This window comes from Rattus rattus, chromosome 4 (assembly GCF_011064425.1).
Source record: "Rattus rattus isolate New Zealand chromosome 4, Rrattus_CSIRO_v1, whole genome shotgun sequence".
Classification (NCBI taxonomy): domain Eukaryota; kingdom Metazoa; phylum Chordata; class Mammalia; order Rodentia; family Muridae; genus Rattus; species Rattus rattus.
This window is the reverse complement of record NC_046157.1, coordinates 157,477,090-157,492,570: the sequence shown is the minus strand read 5'-3', so window position 1 is coordinate 157,492,570 and position 15,481 is coordinate 157,477,090. Positions and strand designations below refer to the sequence as shown.

At 38.0% G+C, this 15,481-nt stretch overlaps 1 protein-coding gene across 23 annotated transcripts in view; it reads left to right on the top strand.

Moving 5' to 3' along the window:
* The window catches only part of Trip12 (thyroid hormone receptor interactor 12), a 122,616-nt gene that overhangs the window by 45,742 nt on the left and 61,393 nt on the right, over window positions 1-15,481 (top strand). For 14 of the 23 annotated variants that reach the window (XM_032901488.1, XM_032901492.1, XM_032901490.1 and 11 more), the window contains exons 3-5: window positions 1,437-1,562; window positions 2,828-3,630; window positions 10,748-10,853. In XM_032901488.1, coding sequence (XP_032757379.1) covers window positions 1,437-1,562; window positions 2,828-3,630; window positions 10,748-10,853 — 1,035 coding nt within the window. The remainder of the gene's footprint in view (window positions 1-1,436; window positions 1,563-2,827; window positions 3,631-10,747; window positions 10,854-15,481) is intronic. The other 9 variants (XM_032901510.1, XM_032901509.1, XM_032901508.1 and 6 more) reach the window with 2 other exon arrangements.

Sequence of the window (15,481 nt, the reverse complement as noted above, 5' to 3'; positions counted from 1 at the left end):
TACTGTGCTTTCATTCTTTATCATATGAATAAATGTTTTATAAAGAACATAGGTACCAATTGTTTTTATTAATAATACTAGTTTTTGTTTTTTTCCCCTGCTGAGGCTGGTTTCTCTGGTTTCCCTGGAATTCACTCTGTAGAATAGGATGGTCTCAAACTCAGAGATCTGCCTGCTCCTGCTACTACCAGGTTTTTGTTTTTTGTTTTTTTTTTTTTTTGATAGATTATTTATGTGCCTTTTAATTGAATAAAATAAAACCAGGACTAAAGTTACACAAAAGATTTAACAGTTAACATAATTTCTTCAAACTTGATTGTTTAGAATAATGCTGCTATTGATAATTAAAGTTTGTTGTATAAACAATGTAGGTATATCACTGGAGGTTTGTGAACATGCACTTAGGTTCTGTGGTAATTATTTCCAGGATGATGTATATGCACTTTCTGTTGATTAATTCTATCTTGATTTCATGTTTTATTTGCTATTTGATGACCACATTGATTTTTTTTCTCTGCAAAACCAGGTTGAAAATGGGTTCATCCAGTTCTGTATTTATGGCTTTACCCGACTTTTAATGTACAAATTGGAAACCATCATTATTTTGTGAATCACAATTGCCTTTTTTCCACACACTTTTTTTTTGCTTTACAGGTTCTCCCCTCTATTCTCTGTGTTGGAGATTGAAACCAAGATCTCGTGCATAATAGCTAGGCGTACGCTTTACCATACACTGGTCTGCAAAGTTAAAACAAAACAAAGACAGGTTCTCCCCTCTGTGCTAGAGTTTGAAACCAAGATCTTGTGCAGGATAGCTAGGCATACACTTTACCTCAAGGGTCTGCATTCCCAGCTATAAGAAACTTTTAAAGACCATAGTCACATCAGCTATCTTTTTTAAATGTTAAAAAAAAAAAGTACATTTATGGGGTACTATGTAAATTTTGATACCTGTATACATTATGTAATAATGCTAAGCGTTTATTAAGTTAAATATTCCTGTTTATCATTTCTTTCTCTTAAACATTCAAAGTTCTCAGTTTTTGGAATATATAGTACACTGTCATTTAGTCAGCCTACACTGTTATTAAAAGAAGTGTATTTGCTCTGTGTGTGTGTGTGTGTGTGTGTGTGTGTGTGTGTGTGTGTGTGTGTATGTGGTGTGAAAATATTAGAATTTCTATAATGAAATCTAGAAAAATTGCTTAAACACAATGTGCATTTTGTTAACTGATATTTAGGAATCTTAACCTTTAGGTATAGAGGTGGTTAGTTCTAAGACTTTTCTCAGATTATGATAGATTATAATTTAATATTTGGAAGACATGTAGGTCGACTGATTTGTGAGGCTTTTTAATGTAAAAATATTTCACTTTCGGTACTGCATTTGCATCTCAGTGTCCTGATAGATTTCTGTTTTGATTTTCTGCTGACAGGTCACATTTAGGGCAGGCAAAACGTAAGGGATATATCCCTCCTGAGAGTAGAAAATCTAATTTTAAGGCACCCAAAGTGCAATCTAATACTACTTCTGAACTGTCAAGGGGACACCTTTCTAAAAGGTAAATTTTCACATTGCTTATACAATTTCAAGGAAGACTTAAAATTGGATTTGAATTATTTCATAATATTAAAGCTTATGTGAGGTTATCTCAAATGTTACTACATTTTTTTTCTCTGTATTTTATTCACTTTTTAGTGGTATTGCTGATACCTACCTTATGTGATGAAAGTTTTTTATTTAATTAGGAATGATGAGGTTCTTTGCTTAACCATGATAGGCATTTAAAAAACCCTGTGTACATGAATGCCACTGCCCACAGAGGCCAGCAGAGGGCATTGGTTTCCCTGGAGTTGGAGTTAGAGGTAGTTGTAAGCCACCTGGCATAGGTTTTGGGAACTGAGCTCAAGTTCTATGGAAGAGAGCAACAACTGCTCTTTCGTAAATGCTTTTCCCCCAGTTGTCAGCTTTTCAAGGTGTCATTTAACATTTTCTTTAATGCTGATTGCCAGAACCTGTTTAAGTCAGTATTGTTGTTAGTCTATGTCAATATTCTTTAAAAAAGTTATACATACATACATGCATATGCTTATATATACGTGGGTGCTAGAGGAGACCAGAAGAGGGCTTTGGGCCCCTAGAGCTGCATTATTGGTGGTTGTGAGCTACCATGTGAGTGCTGAGAATTGAACCCTGGTCTTCAGCAAAAGCACCAAGCACTGAGCCATCTTTTCATATTCTGATTGGTAGGCGGCTTTGCAAAATGGTGTTACTATAAAGATTCTTTGTTTTAGAAGATGATGTCTAATCTTTCAGAAAATGCTTATTTCTGTACAGTGAGAAAACATTTGTCTTGAGAGCTTCCAAATTCAAATTCTGAACCACTAAGCATTGTTTTTCTTAAAACAATAACATCTTTTGATTAGGAGTGTTAGTGTCAGTAATGTTTGGATCAAAGAGTACTCTCACTTTGATCTGGGCAGGGTGGCAGAAGCCTGAAATCCTTGCACATGGGAAGTGGAGGCAGGAGGACCAGTGTTCAAAGAGCGTCTTAGCTGAAAACCTTTTTATAGACCGTTCTGGGTTTTGAGAGCAATAATACCACTTCCCTCCCCACTCCCATAAGAACAAAGTACATTTAAAAATCACAGCACTTTTCTCCCATTTTCAACATTTGAAAATGTTAATAGTGGACTTCTCAGGCTTTGTCCCACCACCTTTTCCCCCAAAGGTCCAGAGATTTAAGGGAGTTGGGAACCAAAGTGTTAGAAGACAGGCTTACTCATGACAGGCTATCACTAACTCTTTTCTTATCTAACCTTTTAGAAGCTGCAGTTCATCATCTGCTGTCATAGTTCCGCAACCAGAGGATCCAGACAGAGCCAATACTTCAGAAAGACAGAAAACGGGGCAGGTGCCTAAAAAAGACAATTCTCGAGGAGTGAAACGCAGTGCTAGTCCAGACTACAACAGGACCAATTCTCCTAGCTCTGCGAAAAAGCCCAGAGCATTTCAGCATATTGAGTCTCTCTCAGAAACCAATAAGCCACCTAGTAAGTCAAAGAAGAGACATTTAGACCAGGAGCAACAACTGAAATCTGCACAATTGCCGTCAACAAGCAAGGCTCACACCAGAAAGAGTGTGGCTGCTGGTAGTTCACGGAGTCAGAAAAGAAAAAGGACAGAGAGTTCTTGTGTTAAGAGTGGTTCTGGGTCCGAATCAACTGGTGCCGAAGAGAGATCTGCAAAACCCACCAAGCTGGCTTCAAAATCGGCCACCTCAGCCAAAGCTGGGTGTAGCACCATCACTGATTCTTCTTCTGCTGCCTCTACTTCCTCCTCATCTTCAGCTGTAGCCTCGGCCTCTTCTACTGTACCAGCAGGTGCCAGGGTGAAACAAGGAAAAGACCAGAACAAGGCCAGGCGCTCCCGCTCAGCATCCAGCCCTAGTCCCAGAAGAAGTAGCAGGGAGAAAGAACAGAGTAAAACTGGTGGCTCTTCAAAATTTGATTGGGCTGCTCGCTTCAGCCCCAAAGTTAGCCTGCCTAAAACAAAACTGTCTCTTCCAGGGTCTTCTAAGTCAGAGACATCAAAACCTGGACCTTCTGGATTACAGGCCAAATTAGCAAGTAAGTTTATGGGAAGATCTTTGTTTACTCAACATCTCTTGGTTGGTCAGGAGTGATTTTGCTTTCAAGTCAATTTTATTTTTTCTGTCTTGGATTTATTTTATCTTCATGTAATGATTCATGTTAGTTGAAATACAAGTTAAATTTGTAGAGACAGATAAGGAATGTCTTTATTACTGCTAAGTAATCATATTTCAGAGTTCAATGTCTGTGTGTTTGTCTTTGATATTCAATTATTTTTTAATGTCAACACTGGGAAAGTTATTTATTCTGTACTAGATTTTAAGGTGCTTTTAAAAGGTGATTGCCTCATACATTCCACATTCTTCTGGGTATTTAATTTAATTTAATTTAATGGAAAGAATATTGTCTTCTTGAAGCTTGAAGAAGAGTAGAAACAATACATCCAAGCGAAGAAACTGGAATAAGCATAGTGTTGTGTGTTTTCCTTTTTGAACTAGCCTTGGAGATGGAGATTTACACACATACACATGCCTGCCCTCTCTCTTAACTTCCTTTCTTCAGGAGACTTTCTCCTTAAAACTGATGGGAACAGATGATACTGACTTCTAACTATCATACTGTATGGTCCAAGCTGTTCTTCCCTGTTCTATGTAAGAATAGAGAAAGGATAAAGAGACTAAGAGAACAGTGAACCACATCCTTTTCCCTCTCTCTCTCTCCCTCTCTCCCTCAAACTCTGCCTCAAGAAAGCTGGGATTAAACGTGTACACCATCATACCCAGCCCTAGAACTATGCATTCCATAAGAGTAGTTAGTGGTTATTCTTTTACACCTCCCTGGTTTGATTTCCAGTAACCAATGGCAGCTCACAACAGTCTATAACTCCAGTTCCAGGGGATCTGAAACTCTCTTTCTACCTAAAAGGGAACTGGGCATGCACATGGTAAACAGACATAAATGCAGTCAAAACACAGATAAACATTAAGTTTGTAAGTGTTGTCTGTCAGAAAGCTCAATAGGCATAGTGCTGCATGCCTATAATTTCTGCATCTTAGAGGCTCAAGCAAGAAGATCAGGAGTTCAAGTCTTGGGGGCTGGAGAAATGACCAATTAGGACTACATAGAAGATCCTTTTTCAAGAAAGGAAGGAAAAGAAAGGGGAGAGGGAGGCAGAGAAAGGAAAAGGAACGGGTTTTTTTTTTTAAAAATATTTTTAAATATTAATTACCCAAAGTGGGTTTCATCAACTCCTTCATAAATGCATGTAATTTAGTCATATCTATTTCCCTTTCTTTGTTTCCCTCTGGAAAAGCCCCTTATTTCCCCAACTTAAATGTTTGTGCCTCTGTGTATATATGTGAGTGAATAAATTTCACCAGGGCCACTTACAGGATCATAGCGTGAGGGATTATTTCTAGGACATTTACTTAACCACCTATGCCACTTGAGAAATGTCTTTACCTTTATCATCAGTTTCTTTAAATATGTATAAATCTTCAGGTCTGAGCCTTTTCCCTTTATAGGACAGATTGTTGATGAGCCTAGTTTTAAGCAGATCATGTGAAGCTGTGATTACAGCTATGACTCTGTTCAGGATTACAAAACCCAGTCATAGTGGGGAGGTAGTATTTCACCTCCTTTCCCCCCTTCCTTCAGCTTTTTTCCTAAATAAAATTACATTTATTTGTGTATGTGAGAATGGTGGTTTGCAGGTATCATTTAGTGTGTGTTGAGGTCAGAGAACAACTTGTGGGAGTTTCCTTCTACCTTGTCATTTCCAGGGATCAAACTCTGGTCCCAGGCTTGACATTGGTGTCATTACCTGTGTGTGTGTGTGTGTGTGTGTGTTAGGGTGGTAGAATGGGGTAAGGGAGGATGAATAAGAATGAGTAGTGGACAGGGGGGTGATGGCATTCATGTTACATCACATTTAAGTGTAAGGCAGAGTTAGTCAGTTCTTGCTTTCTGCCTTCCAGTTTAGATTCTAGGGATTGAACAAATCTGGTCATCTGTCTTGACAGCTCAAACTGTTAAGTTCCTCCACCCTTTTCTGTAGTGTTCCTTGCATTTTATAGGGCCATAATATGGATATCACTTTAAAGCATTCCGCACACTTTCATTCTTATTAGTTTGTATAGTTACCACTGAGCACTGCAGAGATGCTTATCTCACCAAATGGTTCCACCAATTTGAGCATAAACATAGGTACTTGGAAGAAGATACGATGAGCACACCGTGTGTATTTAGCAATCCACATTAAATTAGCAGCAATAGCTTTTTGAGTAGAGTTTATATCAACTCTGACAGTAACAACCTCTACAGTAACAAATGTGTGTCCTCTCTTATGGATCAGAAAGCAGTTGGTTACCTGTTTCATAGACATGCTGTTTTGTGTCAGCTGCTCATCTTGCCATAAGATCCACTGCTGAGTGATGACTCTCAGCAGTCTTAGAGCACATGAGGACTAGCCCAGTGCTGGCTTGTTCTTTTCTGTATCCTGTAGGATTATGGCAGTTTCAGTAATAGGGTATTATCTAGTTTAGCAATTGTTTGTATTTTAGGGAATTTGATGGGCCTTCATGACCATTGTGTAGAGAGACAGCATAGACTTTTTAAATGGAGTTTTCTTGATTTTTTTTTTTTTTTAATAAAACTCTCATTGAGGAAAAACCAAGAGTTCTGACAGTTCATTGGCTCATGAACAAATGAATTATTCACTTGAACTTGCTTTAACTTATCATTTATATTTTCAGACTTCATTTTATAATGTCATATTTCTTTTTTGCAATGTCATTTTCTCAGGCTGTTGTATGTGGTCAGTGCTTTCCTAATCTCACTGCTACTACTTTTTCTAATTATAGCCTAAGCTATTGAAATAAGAGAAGGAACCGGTACCTTTTTCCTTTTAAAGCATCTAGTAAGTACTGGTTATTAAATTAGATGTATATGATTTAAAAACAATGTAATAGTGGTCCGTACACGGCTTTAAGTGCCCTATTTAGAGCAGGCTGCCCTCAAACTCAAAGATCTGACTGCTTCTCCCTCATTAAGTACTGGGATTAAATGCTCTACTGCCTTGGTTTTTGTTTAAAAAATAACAGTTTCAGAACAAAAGACTAGCCAATATTTATTGTGCTTTTGCTTGGTAGTCATGGATCATCTCACTTGTCCATCAGATTTCTATGCAAGTAGTATTCTGAGATTACAGGTAGAACATGGAGTGAATTGCTGACCTAGTTTCTGTCCAAAGTCACAAAACAAAGAAGTCATAGTGCTGAGATTCAAACCCAGGCCATTCTGAAATTGGTCTTAAAGTGCATAGCAATGAAGAGGTTAAGAGAAAGTGATCTGTTACTGGTTTCAAAATATTAAATGTTTTTTGGGAGAAGGTCCAAAGTAGAGATCAACAGTCTTGGATTTGAATTCTACATCTGTCATTTTAGCAGGTGATGATTGCTGGAAAATTTATAAAATTTATTGTGAAATAGGCATAATACTTATTTAAAGTAAGTGCATATCTGCAGAGACTTATTTAACACAAGTCTCTGTTATGTGTCTATCATAGAATGTAGGAAGCACAACCGAAAGTAAGTACCTTCAGCAAAGGCCGTGCTTAGGCCATTGTGCAAATCTGTTTATTCACTGGGAACATTCAGATGTTAGTTTCTGTTATTCATACCAATTTTATGAATAACTAAATGTTCAATTATAGTATCACAGCTCTATTGCTGTGAAGAGACACTATGACTATGGCAAGTCTTAGAAAGGAAAATATTTAATTGGTTATAGATACTTAATTGTTAATCAAACTAACAGTTTGATTTAGTCCATTATCATCATATTGGGAAGCCTGGTAGCACCCAGGCAGTAGCATGGTCCCCCTCCATAATAAATAAAACTCATAAATAAGAGTGCTTTGTTGCTGTCCTCCGACACACCAGAAGAGAGGGCATCATGTCCCATTATAGATGATTGAGAGCTGGCATGTGGCTGGGAATTTAACTTGGAACCTCTGTTAGAGTAGCTGATGATGCTTTTAACCACTTAGTCTCTATTCTCAAGGCCACCCACACTTCATAGTAGTGCCACTCTCTATGTGCCTGCATACTCTAAAACCACTACATGTACTTAGGGCCAAACTTTCCTTAATCTTATTTTCAAAATATTAATTCTTATAAAACAGGAATAAAAAATACACAATATGGCAGGTCATTTATTTAGATTTTTAGTGGGATTATGTATTTTTTTTGTGGTGCTTAGGATTAAACTCTGGTCATTATACATGCCAGGCAAGTGTTCTGTCACTCTTTAGCTCCTTGACTAGCCTTTTTCCTTTTAATTTTTTCTTGAGTATTTTTGTGTCTGTGTCTGTGTCTGTCCACCTGACCATCTGTCCATCTGTCTTTCTTTCTTAGGCATATAAGTGTGAAGGTTAGGGGACAGCTGTATAGAGCTAGTTCTCCTCAGGCTTGTATAGAAGTACCATTATCACCGAGCCATCTTGTAGGCTCCTTCTTGACTTTTGAATGCATCAAAATTTGTTTTGGTTTTTCACATCCAGGCAGAATTTAACTTAATGTTGAGAACCTGCTGCCTAATGATTGCTTATTCTGTAGTCTATAATGAAACATCATTTGTTAATATTTTTAGATTTTTCTTAGATTGATAAAAATTCACAGGGAGGATTCTTTGAAACTCTTAACTGTTATTGAGGGTGTGTCAAACCTCAGAGGAGCTTGAACTAAGAAGAATCCTGTGGTATAGGGCGGGATATGTCATTTAATTGTTACTGTCTTCTTTAATTAAGGATTTCTGTAATTTACATGTAAAATATCCTGGGTCCAGAAAGTTGTCTAGCTGTATAGTTTCCAGTTATAGAGGAAATCTGTAATCTGGATCTGGAAATCTGGTAGCTTCATAAACTTCTCATCATTGAATCTTTGGTTTTAGCCTCAAAATTGTGGTTTTTGATACTATTAGTTCCCAAGTCTTTAATGTCTATAGACAGGATTTCTCTGTGTAGTCCTGGCTGTTCTGGAACTGAGTCTGCAGACCAGGATGGCCTCAACTCAGAGATCTGCCTGCCTCTGTCTCCTGAGTGCTGAATTAAAGGCCTGTGCCACCTCCTTTTGGCTCTTAAGAGATTATCAAGTAAAAGTTGTTTTGCTATTTTAATGTATACACTATATTATATGTTTATCATTTCCCTCCCCTTTGCTTTTGATGTTTTTGATTTCTTGAGACATGGTCTCTTGTAACTCAGGTGCTTTTGAAATCACTGTGTAGTAGAGGTAACCTTGGCTAAATTTCTCTCTTTCTCTGAGGCAGCCTCATGTAGCCCAAAGGCTCATTTTGAACATAATACTCCCATTTCCACCCCCAAGTACAAGGTTTATAGCATATTCCACAAATGGCTGGATTTTTTTAAATGTTAAAGTAGAGATACCAGTTGACCAAAATGTGTTGTCAGCTCCATTGCAGTGTGCACTTCTGCTGTGTCTCCTGTTACTGAGGTTAAAGGCTGAATAGAGTAGGAGAGAAAGCCTAGGTATGTGACTGCATCAAGAAATTGGGTTGAAAATAAATGGAAGAGCTGGGCAATGGTGGCCCATGCATTTACTCCCCAGCACTTGGGAGGCAGAAGCAGATAGATCTCTATGAGGACAGCCAGGGCTACATAGAGAGGAACCCTGTCTTGAAAAACAAAAAGAAACTCAAGAATTCTTAAGTCAGCCTTTATTACTCACTTTATAATGTTCTGACTCTTTTGTATTCATTTTACATGCCTAGTTATTCCACAGTTTATTTAAAGATAAATTATTTAGAAATAAAAAATTTCTCAAAAGTTTGTTTCGATTAAATGCCACTCTGGCCATAGACTTTGGTTTTTATAGAGTCTTGATTTTTGTTTGAAGACTCATTCGCCAATTTTCCTAATGATTTTTACTTGAAAGAGCTGTAATTTTAAAATTACACACATATTTTTAAGTTTGTATGTGTGGGTATAGAATCCCCAAGGAGCGGGTGAGCATGAGCCTGTGGAGGTCAGAAGGCTTCCCTAGAACTGGAGGGCACGGGTGGTTGTGATCTGCCACGTGAGTGCTGGGAACTGAATCTGGATTTTGGGCAGGGACAGTAAGCTTTCTTAATTGCTGAGTCATTCCCTTGATATCTAGAATTATTTTTCATCTTAATTCTTCTCCAGTCCCTTGATTGGTGGTGAACTCAAGAGTAGCCAAAGACATGGTAGTGGTAGTGCACTCTTTTAATCTCAGCATTTGAGAGACAGGGCAAATAACAGACTAGCTGGGGCCCCATCATGAGATCCTGTCATTGTGGCCTCTCCATCTCCCACCCAGTAGAGAATTTTCATCTTACACAAATTGGCCTATCTAAAACTTAAAACTTGAAAATAAACCTAAAAATAAGTGGAAGAGCCATTTAGTCCGTAGCACTTGGGAGACAGAGGTAGATTGATCTCTGAGTTGGAAAAAAAGAGAGATAATCAGTACATAATTGTTTCCCAGAAAAGCTCACATTCATTTAACATGTATCATCAGTCTAGTAGTCACAGAACCTATCAGTGTTGACTTTGGATTCACTATTCACTATTGAAGTTCTTCAGTTAAATACAGCCTATTACCCAGTATACTATCAAACATTGTACTGTACCATTGAAAAGAAGAGGGGTAGGTAGATGTTATCATGGCTTTTTTATTTAAAAATAATGAAAAAGTTATTAGTTATTAGAACTTTTTAGTATCAACTATGACTGTAAAGGCATTAGGTAGCTTTTAGAGTAAAAGTAAAGTATGCTGATTGCTTCCTAATTATGATCTGAAAATTGTACATTCCACTACTCTTTAGTTTCATGCTCATAGTTTTGCTGTCTCTCTGTTGTTTTTGATTTAGCTTTATGTAAAGTAGCCAAAAATGGATGAAGGGTAGTGTAAAGTTAATACGATTGAATTCTGAAGTTCAGAATATATACCAGGGAAATTGCAGAAGCTGGAGGGAAAGGCTGGGCTGTAAGTTAAGGTTTGGGCTGAGTGACTGCCCTGAAACTGAACTGGTAGACTTTTAAAAAACAAGGGTTCCTGGAGATTTAACTCACAATAATGTAGAAAATTTAACTTCTGTTTCTCATGTGTAGGTTTAAGAAAGTCTACCAAGAAGCGCAGTGAGTCTCCACCTGCTGAGCTCCCCAGTTTGAGGAGGAGCACACGCCAAAAGACCACGGGCTCCTGTGCTAGCACCAGGTAATGTATTTAGTATTTTGAGCCTATAGTTTTTATTTCAGCTTTGATCAAAATCTTTCTGTACTTAACATTACCAAAATTTTCCTTTGCCTCTTCACCATCCCCCCCCCCCTTTTTTGACCCAATTGGTAAGATATAATTGCCCACTTAAACATACAAAGCTTGGTACCATCCATTCCTTAGGAACATTGATAACAACCTGTAAATACACAGAGCAGAATCTTAACATCACCTGCCATGGCTTCTCCCCTCTCTTTCTCTCCTGTCTTCCCTTCTCTTCTCGTCTCCTCTTCCTCCTTCAAACTTCTCTCCCGCCCATCCTTCCTTCTCCTCCAATGACAGGCCTCCTTCTATCCTGTACCTGCCCCTCACCTGTACTTTACAAATTCAATGGCAAGGTTCTGGTGAAGTCACCTGATTCCTGAGTATGTGTCTAGGCAGCTGTCCTTAGGGCAGTGGAATTAGCATCAAAATACAGATAACTTCAGGGCAAACCACAATATTTCCCCCTTTTTGTCCAGTTAAAAAGCCTTTTCACTTACATATAAATTGAGTACCATTCTACAATTTATAAAGCATATGATATTCTCAACACCCAGTCCATCACTATATCAGTTAAACAGAACATTCATTCCAGCTTAAGAAAAGTTTAAAATCTATATTATATCTTGGCTAGCTTGTATACTATCTGATAACTATCCAATAAAATATGTATATTCAGAGTTATGTAGCCTGATAGGCTATGAGACTATAATCAGTCTTCAACCCCGTCAGAAATCTGGGAATGACCAAATATTTATACACATAGGAAGCCTAACACGGCTTCTAGAACTGAGAGGTTGTAGAGACAAATCTCCACTAGCACAGTCCCCTGTTAGCAACATGTGAGCGCAAATCTTCAGCCTTCTGGCCCAAAATCAACTGACAGACTCTTGAAATGCAGATTTTGAAGGGCTTATCACCCTGTCTTGGCAGGGTTTATCAGTCAACTATTCTGCATAATTTGTCCTTCTCTGGACAGTATTAGTCTGCAGATGAAACAGGCAGTTTTGTCCAGTGGCTGCCTAGCCACAAAGTATTGCTTCACCTGGAGGTAGAGATGTTCAAATTCTTCGTTAAATCCACCAAAGGGGAACTGTTAGGAGCAGATATGTCTCAACAAAAGATAAATAACTTTAAATCTCAAATTTTGTGGATTTCTGACGTTATATCTATCTATATAAGACAATCTGGACTGTTGTCTCCATATCCTAAATTTTATCTTGAAAGTACTCTCACAAACTCAGAGCCATGACTTTGCTATTTGAATCTTAACTCACAGGTGTAATCAACTCAGAAGTTTGTAATGACAACAATAGAAGGACTGGCTCTAAACCTTGTACTTTTAAACTCTTTTGACAAATAAATTCTATACCAAAACAAAGATATGATTTAAGCTTAGTTACCAAATGAGATTATAACTCAATCTAGCTAATTCCTCCCTGTTAAATTACAATCATTTCTAAATTCCTCATAAAAACAACTTTAGAATAACCACTTTCAGCCCCCCAAAGTCCAGGGAATTGGGGCAACAACTCCTCTATAACTTCTTCAAGCTGTACATGGGCGTTGAGATATCCTTGGGGGTAAGCAGGTAGGAAGAATGAAGCAAATGCTGTAGCCGATGTGTCCTGACTGGACCCAGCTCAAAGTCCTTGAGACCAGGATTCCAAATAGGCACACTCTGTAAAATACAACTCTCAAGACAAAAGTTTAGAATCAAGATATCTTTTTGTTTGATTCTCTTGAATAAATTTTTTCATGTGGTCTACCTCTATCAAATCTGATCAGTATGACTCTGTGAGGTTTCCAGAGCCTAATCACATTTTTCAAAAGCACAAAGACAAAATCTTTCTCCCAAAATACTGTGTTCCTTAGTCTGTAACCAGAAAAACTTGTATCTTGCACTCTCTCCCAGAGTAATAATATAACCATAAAACACCCATCATGAAGACTAAACAAATTTTTAAAAAGGAAGTAAGCTAAACAACGAGCCTGATAGGCTTTTGTACTCTGTGATATCAGAAAATTAACCCAAAATTCCCGTGGAGCCCACATTAAGAGAATTTGAGCTTCCTGTTGTGGTAAATATCAAAAGTAACCACAAACCCTCGCTAGCTGGCATCAACGAGCCATATGGCCTTTAGCGGGGTAATTCATAAAACAAACCAAATACCTTTCATCAATTCCAGTATCAATAAGCAACACATCAAACCAGGATTTTAGCCCAAAATATCTCAATCTGTCAAACTTTCTACCTGGAGCCACAGATTTTTATTTAACCTTAATAACTTCTATAACACTCTCCCTGGTGTTACAGACATTTATCACAACTCTCTACTTGGAGTTAGTGACCAATTTTTCCCTAAGTTCCAAACCATAGATGAAAATCCCCAGATGATTCCACCATGTGATTCGGGTAATCTCTGTACTCTCCTTAAAACAAACTTAAACACCTTTTATCAATTCTAAAACCAACAAACAACTTAAAACTCAGGACTTTAGCCCAAAATATATCCATCTGTTAAGCTCTCTACCCGGAGCCACAGATTTTTCTTTAACCTTAATAACTTCTATAATATATGCCTGCATTCACTCTCCCTGGTGTAACAGACATTTCATCACAGCTCTCTACTTGGAGTTAGTGACTAATTTTTCCCTATCTAAGTTCTTAACTGTGGATGAAAATCCCCACCTGATTCAGGTAATCTCTTTACTCTCTTCTTTCTAAAAACAAACCCAATCACCTTTTAATAATACCTGTAGTTAAGAAGTAGCTTGTCTAACTAGGATTTCAACCTAAAATTCCCGTGGAGCCCACGTTAAAAAGAATATGAGTATCCTGAAAGACTTTATAAACAACTTTCTTTAAAAAGCAGCTTTTAATCTCTTAACATTCTGATCTGCCATTATTTCTCACACAGCAGCACCCCCCTTTTTTTTATTCAACTTCTCCTTACCTTCATTTCCCCCTCTCTTTCCTTCCATTGTTTATGATAGGATCTTGGTTTGTGTCCTAGGTGACCTGGTACTTATAATCTTTGCTTGCCTCAGTCTCTCAAGTGATGGCATTACAGGGGTATGCGCCACACCCAGCCCAGTTAATGTATAGCAATGCAACTTACATACTAAATAAAATTAATAGAAAAACTTGATATAACTTTATGTAAAATTTTCTTTAAAACAAAACAAAACAAAACTCCTCCCTCTAGATAAGATTTCTTTGTGTAGCCCTGACAGTCCTGAAAGTCACTGTAGGGCAGGCTGGTCTTGAACTCACAGAGATCTTCAGCGCTGGGATTAAAGGCACTCCTCACCATTTCTGTGTCTCTTCCCTCCCAACCCCTCACCTCCCCCCCAAAAAAAAAACCCAAAAAAACAAGGAATCACCTTTTCAAATATATTCCATGGTTCCAGTTATGTATAATTCCTATTGCATTAATTATCAGGGGAATTAAAGAGCAAACTCAGCCAGGTGTGGTTGGGCTTGAGTAATCCTAAAAGTTGGAAGAAGAGACAAATTACATCTTGGTATTCATAGCTAGTTCTAGGACAGAGCTTCATAGAGAGACTTTAATCCCAAAGCAGACTAATTAAAAAGATCAAACCGAAAGCCCAACTTTCATAATGAAAGCCTCAAAAGCATAACACAAAACCATGTTACTTTTTGACATGTTTAAACTTTTTTCCTCTTTTGCTAAGATGAGATATTAGGTTGAGCTGGACCTAGTGATGCCTCCTTGCACAATGGTGGTAGATTTCTATTATAGTTGCAATTTTGAACAGTGATGCACACCTTTAATCCCAGCAGGCGAATCTCTTAGTTTGAGGCCAGCCTGGTCTACAAAGAGAATTCCAGCATATCCCAGATTGTCCAGACTGTTCACAGAGAGAATCCTTGTCTCAACACAACACCCTCCCACCCTCACCCCCACCCCCGTTCCTGGCTTCTACACATATTTTCTAAAGTATCTAGTATTAGTGTAACTAAGTGTATTTGAGATTTCCTAGGAATAACTTTAAGGATTCCTGAGAAAATAATTCTGAGTTCTACAGAGCTTTGGTGCCATTTTTCTATAGTTTTTTTTTTCTTTTTTCTTTTTTTGGTTCTTTTTTTTCCGGAGCTGGGGACCGAACCCAGGGCCTTGCACTTCCTAGGCAAGCGCTCTACCACTGAGCTAAATCCCCAACCCCGCTTTGGTGCCATTTTGGATCAGGTTTTTAGAAGATTTGAAAAAAAAAGTCATTTCTAAAATTGTGTGTATTTATTGATATATGGAGATGGCTGTAGGGATCAAAACTAACCAATTCTCCCCACCCCACATACACAGTTGTGAGCTTCCCCACACAGATTCTGCAAGCTCGTTATTGATCTTTGTTATCTAAAAAGTACTCTTTTTTTTTTTTTTTTTTTTTTGGTTCTTTTTATTCGGAGCTGGGACCCGAACCCAGGCCTTCGCTTCCTAGGCAAGCGCTCTACCACTGAGCTAAATCCCCAACCCCCTAAAAAGTACTCTTAAATGTGCCACCAATTCTTCAGTTCCTTTCAGTTTTAACAATGGGTATAGTTTGAATCTGCTGTATGTGAG